Below are 9,234 nucleotides of genomic sequence, written 5' to 3'. Positions count from 1 at the left end.
TTGTTTGATTTTTTTTTTTTTTTTGGATGTTCTCAGGAAGCAGGGAGAAGCATGGAAGTACAACTTCCGGGCCAGTTCAGAACATCTAATTATCTAATTAATGACATAACAGGTGTTTGCCTTAGCCTAGACTCAGGTGGCTCAGAAGCAGTTCTTTATTTCTTCCAAATCAACTTAATTCTGAGACACTCCTAGACATTGGTCCTGCTGTGCCGGTTGCAGGTCCTAACCCCAGTCTTCCTGCTCTGCTGGTGTTTGGGTGCTGCGAAACTCACGTCTGGCCTTTCCTGTTTGCACGAGTGAGAGAGAATTTGCTGCTCCTAGAGTCCACTGTCAGATGTCCCAAGTCTCACTGCTCAGTTCTAGGGATTTTTGTTTAGTCTGAGTGATCTGAAGAATTCTCTTTACACCATTCCTTTCCTTAGAGTCCTCTCACCCTTAACTTCTTTCAGAGCAGCACTTATTAGGGTCTCCGAGGACTTGGAACTTGAACTGCGGAGAGATGTGCTTTGAGTGATATAGGCGCAAAAGTCCCTTCCTGGCTCAGCTTGGGGTACAAGCTGCCTCTGCTGACAAGGAAAAACCAGTCTCCTGTCATTTCTGGAGATAAAGGGTAGGGAGAGTGGGGAGTGAATATAAATTTATATCTCACAATGATTCACTGTTAAAAAGTCATTTCTCTTTCCCACTTAAAAGATGCCTCACTGTACACATAAAGACACAATGTGATGCTCCTTGTTTTTCCCAATAGGGGATTGGAGGGGGGAGCTGTTACCTACTTCAGAGTTTCCCCACCAATTAAAGTAGACATAGAGCCCCATTATTTTTTGTTCCCTAGGCTTTTGATAACAAATATAATAGATTCATGTTTATAGGAAAAGTATTTTGAACTCCATTTTGAAGATTACTACTAGTGAACATTTCTGTCCAGTAAAAACAAAATTAAATCTTCAGTTAAACCAACATTTTGGTCTCAGGACCCCTAAAAGGTTCAGTTTATATGAGTTATAGCTATTGATATTTGTCATATTAGAAATCAAAACCAGTAAATTTAGGAAGTACTGTAGTTAATTCAAAAGATTCATTATTCCAGTAACATATTTTGTGCAAAATAACTGTACTTTCCAAACAAGAATTAGAGGCATTTTCCCCTTCATTTTGCAAATGTCTTTAATATTTGGTGTATGCAATATGATCAAACTATGGTGAATGTTTAAATAAAAAATTATTACAGTAAAAAACACATTGCCATTAATCTGCCTCAAAATATTCCTCCTTATGGTGAGCACAATTCTTTAATAATTCTTGGCAATGTGTCTTTGGCTGTAATAATTTTTTTTTATTTGAACATTCACCGTATTTTTTGCTTGCCCCTTGGAAGAGGAGGTAAGTGGATTCTCCTTGTCTGCTTTTGTATTTAGCCCGTTAGGCTTTGTTGAAGGAAATCACGTAGATACACTATTGGGAAAAGGAGGACTTCATGGGCTCCTGAGAGCGTCTGAAGCACCTCAGGAGTTGCTGGTACACTCTGACAACTGCTAGCTTAAATAGATGAATTACCAGAGCATGTATGGGCTTTAAATGAAAGATTGTCTTTATCTGAAAATGTGAGGAAACCATTGGTCAAATCAGTCTTTTGTGAACCAATGATAAAGCATTGGACTAGCTGAAGGATTGTTCATTTCCTGGGTGCTAGTTGAGTTTCCAATAAGCATCCAAGTTTTTGTTTTCATGATTCTCCCTAGTTAATAGTTGTGAGTTAATAATTGTGAAACACCGTGAACTGTCCTAGATGTCACAGAAAGGCCCTCTGAAGGAGGTATTCTGAAGTCTTACGTGTGACATTTTGTGTCATGTGCCTTTAATGTTGCCCTCTGTCCTTGCAGAAGTACAAGGAATATGAGAAAGATGTTGCCATAGAAGAAATCGATGGCCTCCAGCTGGTGAAAAAGCTGGCAAAGAACATGGAAGAGATGTTTCACAAGAAATCAGAGGCAGTGCGGGTAAGGCCCCTGGTTTTGCTCTGTGTTGCCTGAGGACTCAGAGGCAGCTTCAGGGACAGGTGGTGGGACCCGGCTGTCAGAGATAAAAGTCGACTACCATGTCATCAATTTGATCCCTTCAGTCTGATTAACCAGGAAAAGCAGTTACTGGGGACTCTATTGTCAATTTCCTGCTTATGATTTTGTTTCTGCAGCAGAGATGCCACTAATTCTACAGCCACACGGCGTGGGCCCCCAACTGTGTAAGGCCCTCTTTAATGGCCCCGGATCGTTCAGGGGTATGCTTTGCTTCACTGAAGCCAGGTGTAAGAAGTATCAGCAGTGCTTGTTAAAGGGCGGAACTGAAGATTTCAGTGGGCTTAGTGAGGTGTAGAAGAAATTGGAGTTCTCCTTGTCTTCACTGTAATGGCAGTGTTTGTGTTGAACCGCGAGAGGTCCCTGAAACTTCGTAATACGGCCAGGCAAACGGAACCACATGCGGTACCCACGCATGTATATCATTTTGGATTTCCACGATGACTTCTGACTTTATTTCTTAGTGTGTCATTTCTTCTTCTTTCTATTTCTTATCCTTCCAAATAAGGACTCTTATATTCTTAATTTAGGGCATGTGAATGTTTCTTTTTTTTGGTACTGGGGATTGAACTCAGGACTTTGCGCTTGTGAGGCAGGCGGCCGAATCACTGAGCTAAATCCCTGTCAACCAGCATGTGAATGTTTCCTATGTTACTGCTGTATTGGTACAGGATCATGGGAAAAGTTGCAACCTAAAGAGTCCTAAAGAGTCTTAAATGTCTAATGTATAGTTCATTTACCTTTCAGTTTTAATAATTTTCTCCATATTTTTAATAATTAATTTCAGTTTTTATGATTTTGTTATAAAAGACTTTCGACTCTAGCTTTTTTCATACTACTTGGCCAAACCAGATTTCTTTAAGGTAATGTAAGTCCCCGACTTGGGCACATTCGAGTTGGGAGCTTTCACAGTGTGCTCTGTAAGACTCAACTATGTTGGACTAGGAATGAATCCGACGTATGAACTTTCTCCTGGATCAGAACTCATTTGTAAGTCAAAGACTTAATATATTTTGCTTTAGATGTGATAAGGCCGTACCTTTGCTTATCCGTAAAACATTTCTGTATAGTTCTGATTCAGGGAAGGAGAAATCCTATCTTAGTAAGAACTCGTGTGACCTGCATGTTCTTGTCCTTCTGCAGCCTTGATCCTGGGGATGTCTTCCGTTGCCTCCTCTGTAAAATGGGTAGACTTGCGCAGGGGACATGAAGATCTAACAGCTATGATTTTGAGCTGCTCGGCACAGGCCCTGCACATGATCAGTGTTCAGTGAGTGGAGCTGCTGCTAGGATTATTGCTTAAATACGACGCGCCTTCTCCATGGAGGTGCTGAAGTGCCTTTGAACGAAAATAGTGTACTGACAGCAGACCTTGGAAGCAGGGTGGTGGCCTCCAGTGTGTCCTAATGTCTCTTACAGACGTTATCGCATGGTGGCCGCTCACACCCGAGACAAAAACAATAATTTTAAAAATCTCATGTAATTACCATTCTGTGTAAAATGGATACTTCCGTGATAGGATTTTTAGAATACAGTGGACCCTCAAGTTCTGACCGTATTGGCATACGAACAACTTGGGTTAACTAGGTTAATGGAAGATCCATCAGCCTCTTGTTATCTATAGTGTGTACCCAGGTAAACATCCAGATCTCAGCTGTATTGACTTACAACCAGCTTGAGTTATAACCAGCCCTCGGGAACCAATTGAGTTCGTAAGTCAAGGGTCCACTGTATGTCGAAAAAAACAAGCAGAGAAAAAAATGATCACCTAGAATTCTCATCGCCTGCCTCAACGCTGACACACTTTCTTCTTGTGTGTTTTTTCCTTGCATTCTCCTTTCTTTGCATGTCTCTGCATGTGTTTTCCTTTATCCAATTTTCAGTTATAGTACCTGTCCACGTTCTGTATCCAGCTTATCACGTGTTTCTACCCCTCTCCTGCATGTTCTTGTGTCCCCGTATTTTATGATTTTCCTGATTGACTGCACCATTCAGGCTGTGAGTCTCCTGCTTGATCCCACTGCTCTTCTTTACTGGGACATTTCAGTTCTTCGCCAGTGCTGAAACACATATTTCCACAGTGAATCTTCTTCTGTCTCTGTAGTAAGTCCAGCGACCAAACCCCTACAGGTCAGGTGTCCCTTAAGGACCTCCATGCACTCACGGACATGGTGGAGGCCATAGTCGTCACTCCCGCTTTACAAAAGCTACGAGGAGGCGGAAGTTAAGTCGTTTACCAGTGACCCACGTTCTTCTCCACCTCCACGTGAGCGTTAGGAGCAAACACTTGATGTCTTCAGCATAATTTCCCAAACCCAGAGCGCAGCTCAGAGGTTCTGAACCAGCTAGTAAGGTTCTTTGTGCTTAGGAGAACATTTCTGTCCAAAGGAAGCTGTGTCACTTTATACCCCTTCCAGCCGGAGCAGCGTGAGAGTTCTCATTTTCTTGTGTCCTTGCTAAAAGAAATCATGTATGTGCACGTGTGTGTTATGTTTTAAATACACGTAACAACATTGTCAATTTAAGAGGGGGAGATCGTGTTTTAACATGCATTTCTTTGGGGGTCACAGAATTTTAGAGTAGAAGAGGAAGGAAATATATTTCGATTCTACCTCTGCGTTTTTCAGACAGGGGAGCCCTGGTGTCTGGATCTCAGGGGTGGGGCCAGAGGGCTGGATGTGCTACGGACCGCTGAGACACAGGGTCCCAGCCAGCCCCAAACCTGGACCGCCGCCCTTTGAGACAGTGGGCACACATGGTATGTAAGACACGGCTCTAGAAGTACTATTCTAATTCTGAGTTCTGCCTCAAGGTAAGAGGCCGGTGAGGAAGCTGAATAACCCCTGTGGAAGTCTTTTCCTTCGTTACCTCCCTGGTGGTGCTAGAAAAGCTGGGTGGTTTAATAATGTGTATTCACTTATTGAGTTCACAGTACAGCAGGACCTGGGTTCACCATTCATGTCATTTAATTCTAGCATCGGCCCTAGCTGTTGTTGGCATTGTCCTAGAGAGGAACAGGCAGGCTTAGCAGGCTGAACTCATCTTCCCCGGTCACGTGGTCAGGGCCCAGGGGGCTTTGTCTTTGTACCCTGACCTAGCGGTACGTTTACAGTACTTCTGTGTGTATATGCACAAGCTATTAAATAGTGCCTGGAAAAAAGAACCTTCAGGAACACTGGCTGCTACTTCTGGCTTTTCTTTTTTAATCTTACCAGCACGTAACAGTCAAAGAATCTTGCGGCTTCAGGAAGCCCCTAGATAATGACAGGACAGAATATGGACTGAACTGAGCCTTCCTTGTAATTATCTAATTTTGAAACCTTTTTGCTTTCAATTAATGAGATTTTTAAAAGTACTATTTGGTGTGGTTAGTGTGGTTCCTTTGAGAAGGATAAAGAAATTATCATTTAAATTAAAGTATTTCCAGAACAAAGGCAGCCAGGATTCTTTGAAATGTGTATTTATGTGTTTTAAAATAGACCACAGGCCTGTTGGAGGCAGGCTGTGCCTTTGCATCTTGGTAAACACATCCGGTGCTGTGTGGCTGTCCCAGCTGCAGGCTTTGAAGAAGGTTTGTGCATCACATTGGGCTTTGGTCTGGAGACGCTGAGATGGGCTTGGTCCCCATTGTGCACCCTGCAGCTCTGTGGGCAGCAGTGGGGACTCATGTGGCACTTGGAATGAAAATGGTGGTTTATGCCAAAGCCAGGGGAGCAGAGATGGTGACTCTCTCATATTGTAATGCCATCTAATTTCTCTAGCCAGAAAGGTTGCTGCTTGCTCGTGTGATTTGTAGGTAGTGGAAGAGCAGAGACCTCAAATCCAGATTTGTAGTTGAGTCATTATACATAGCATGCCCTAAAATATGAGGCTATGATATGGGGTGGGTTCCTTTCCCGTGTGACCTGCTGAGGGGCCAGGAGCAAATTTTAGTTTTGGCTCTGTCATTGTGATGCACCACTCCCAAGATTCTTCTGTTTGCCAGTCCTATCCCACCTCCAGGAATCCAGTCAGGCTGAGGTCTTGGGACCTCCCCTCCTGGTACCCAGCATGCCTCAGTCCTGCCTGGCTTCTCAAGGTGACTTCAGAGAAGATATTAAGAAGAAACAATACTGGTTCATAAACAACACTGATTATTAAATTTTCCATTGATGTGTATGAAATATCTGAGAAACTGGTAATAGCGATTTAAAAAACTATAATAACAACACTTTCAATGTGTGAAAGTAGATTTACTCCCTGCTAGGGGGAAAAAGAGAGTCCTACATAATCTGCCCTTCGATATAGTCTGTCATCTCTTGGCTGTTGAACAATGTTGAACTCTTTCTGTGTCTCTTCTGGCTTGATTTCATCATTTTCCTGCATCACTTTTCTCAGTGATTAGTTGAATCAGAGTGATTTTATCATGCTCATCTCCTATTTGAATTACTCTCCACTATGCAATTATCCTATCACAGAAAGTCCTATTTTCTCCCCGTCAGATGTCTGAGGTAAATGTGAAACCTAAAGTGGCCTGCCCATTACATAACCTCTGTCGTTCGGTTGGTAATGGACTGCATGCAAGTTTTTTTTCAGGTTGGCAAATTATTAATAACCTCAGCTCCATAATTGCCATTAACATAATGGTGCCGTCATTATGGCAGTGTTTCTTAACTATATTTCCTAGTATTTTTTAATGCATTGGGTGGTTTAAATAATTTTTTCAGATGAACTTGGAGGCCAGCTATAGTTTGTTTGATACAGCAGTGCTGCCGCTTGCTTTCATGCACAGCGCTTGTGCCCAAGGCCCTGCCTCTGATCTTCTCATGCTCGGTCCAACGAGCCTTCAGCTTCATGTTCCTGAGCACTCACTTTATCAAGTTCCGGGCTCCTTTGAGTGGATGGGGAGCGGAATCATCTGCTTTGAGTTCGTTAACATTTCACGGCAGCTCTTTAGCATTGTGGATGTGGAGGAGGTGCTGCGCATGTCCTCTCCCTGGTTGGACGAAGGTGGGTCAGCGACGGACAGTGATGGAGCAGCTTGGCCACAGCTCCCCTTTCTCCCCAGTGTCCGATGTTGAGAAATGTACCCTCATTTGGGAGGAGAAGAAAGGCGGTGGATGTGCCTTACATGGGCTCTGTTAGTGGGACAGCTGCCTCAGTCTCCCTTTTGTCTTTAAGTCTGGCCCTCCACCAAGAGGAGCAGGAACTGTGAGTCGCTTAGAAACATCAGTCTGCTATGCCCTCAGGGAACTGTAGGCAGGAACAGCCAGATCTAACCTAGAGGAGAATCCACAGGGAGTTGCAGTTCATGGAGGAGAATCTGTAGGGAATAACAGAATAAGCATGGTCACCTCTAGTTAGGGAGATAAGGCTTGATGGAGGATTCCAGCATGGGCAGGAGGAGGTCCTGATCCCGTGATCTTGGTGTGGTCCATGGGATCAATGGGAGCTGCACAGTCTGAAAAAATGACATAGATTGGGAAGTGATGAAAAGAGGGACTGTGAAGAATTTGTTTGCACAGTGGCTCCGCCTTTGGCTGTGTGAAGCTGCCCTGGGGTGGGCACTGCCCGTATCACCCAGGTCGGCGCAGGGCGGGAGCAGTTTCCTTCTGCTTCCTGGGTTTTCTGGTTTTGTTTTGTTTTTTTAATTTAAAAATTTTACTTACAGTTTTTGAAAACCATGTTGCCAGATGTCAGGTCCTCCCCTTAAAGAAATGTCAAGGAGAGAGTGTCTGTTTTGGTAGCATATGAAGGAAAACATTATGTGTTTTATTTGTCACTCAAATTTATATTTTTACCCTGAACAAGTAATTAGAAGTACTTAAAAGAATGAACTTCAGGGAGGATTGGGAAGAGATGTGAAAAGCTAGTTTTAGCTAAACTATGTGAAGAATTTGTTATTTTCAAATCTTGCATGATATATGTAATAAATTTCAAAAACACTCAGAGACTCATACCGGTAAATAAACATCTGGTTTCATTTATTTTGATTTACACTGATAAAATGATAAATCAGACACTTGGAAAAGAGTTTTTTGCTTAAAAATAAATACTCTGACTTCTTGGGAAGAGCTGATATTGGCTAGATTTTGCATTAAGTTTTTCCCCTTCCTATGCCTCCCTGCTGTTCCTTGCGGAACTGATTCCCATTATAGCTGTACTGTGGAAAGTAATTGCTGTTGTACAGTAATTCAATTTCGGTGCATTCACGCATCAGTTCACCGATAGGGGCTTATCTGGAGAAACCTGGGACTTGAAAGCTTTTTATTGAGAAATTCCACATGCAGAGAGGCATTTTTCCTAGGTAACGAATATCAGTATTTGCATTTAATAAACATTTACCTTCTCAGAAAAATGGATTTTTTTCCTTGCAGGAGAGATTTAAGCCAGTTTTTCAAAAAAAGCCGGAGGGCACCGTCAAAGCAGCTTTCTTCAGCTGGTTTGGACTTGTGTGAGTCTGCATTTACGTTCCTGTGGAAGTTTGTACACTGAAGCGTGGAGGGCAAGATGCTCTCGGAACGCAGACTGCACCGGAAGCAGAAGCCATGGGAGGGATTAATAGCTCTGGGGCAGGTAGATACTTCTGGGTTCAAAACTCCTGCATCTCTGTAGACCTGTGAAAGCTGTTGACGAGGCACACTCTGAAAAGGCCATTCTTTGAGTCAGAAATGAAAGTAATGATTTTCTTTATAGATTTCTAAATTAAAGAAACCTTCTTTCAAATTACTGATTTTCTTCTTTAGTATTAAGTCCAAAATGAGCTATAGCAGTTTTTAGGAGCCGAATATAACCAAACATTGCTAATCTGTTAGTCCTTAGGCAAAAGAGGTAGCTGAATGGGTCTGAATTATTTTTATTTCTTCTTTTTACTTTTTCTTTTTTCTTCTTGCTCCTCCTCTTCTCCCTTCCCTTCTTTCTCTTCCTTCTTCTTCCTCTGTTCCTCCTCCTCTTCCTTCTCCGTCTTCCTTTCTTCTTTCTTCTGAGGATTGACTCTCTACCCCTGAGCTACAGCCTTTTCATTTCTGATTTCACTTCAGAGTTTCAAAACTTGTTTCTCAAAAAATGAGTAAATTTGTTTTTAGAAAAAATTATTTTTGTTTTGGGTCACAGATGAAGAAGGAGGAAACTTTTTTTTTTTTTTTTTTTTTTTTTTTTTTCAGTGTTTCGGGCAGCC

The 9,234-nt window shown here is 42.4% G+C and overlaps 1 protein-coding gene across 1 annotated transcript in view; it reads left to right on the top strand.

The window, feature by feature from the left end:
- Positions 1-9,234, top strand: part of Cacna2d3 (calcium voltage-gated channel auxiliary subunit alpha2delta 3) — a 650,190-nt gene that overhangs the window by 24,849 nt on the left and 616,107 nt on the right. The window contains exon 2 of the mRNA XM_010643030.2: positions 1,887-2,003. Coding sequence (XP_010641332.1) covers positions 1,887-2,003 — 117 coding nt within the window. The remainder of the gene's footprint in view (positions 1-1,886; positions 2,004-9,234) is intronic.

This window comes from Fukomys damarensis, unplaced genomic scaffold (genome assembly GCF_012274545.1).
Source record: "Fukomys damarensis isolate Sample0158 unplaced genomic scaffold, DMR_v1.0_HiC HiC_scaffold_28, whole genome shotgun sequence".
Lineage (NCBI taxonomy): Eukaryota > Metazoa > Chordata > Mammalia > Rodentia > Bathyergidae > Fukomys > Fukomys damarensis.
This window is presented reverse-complemented; position numbering and strand designations above follow the sequence as displayed.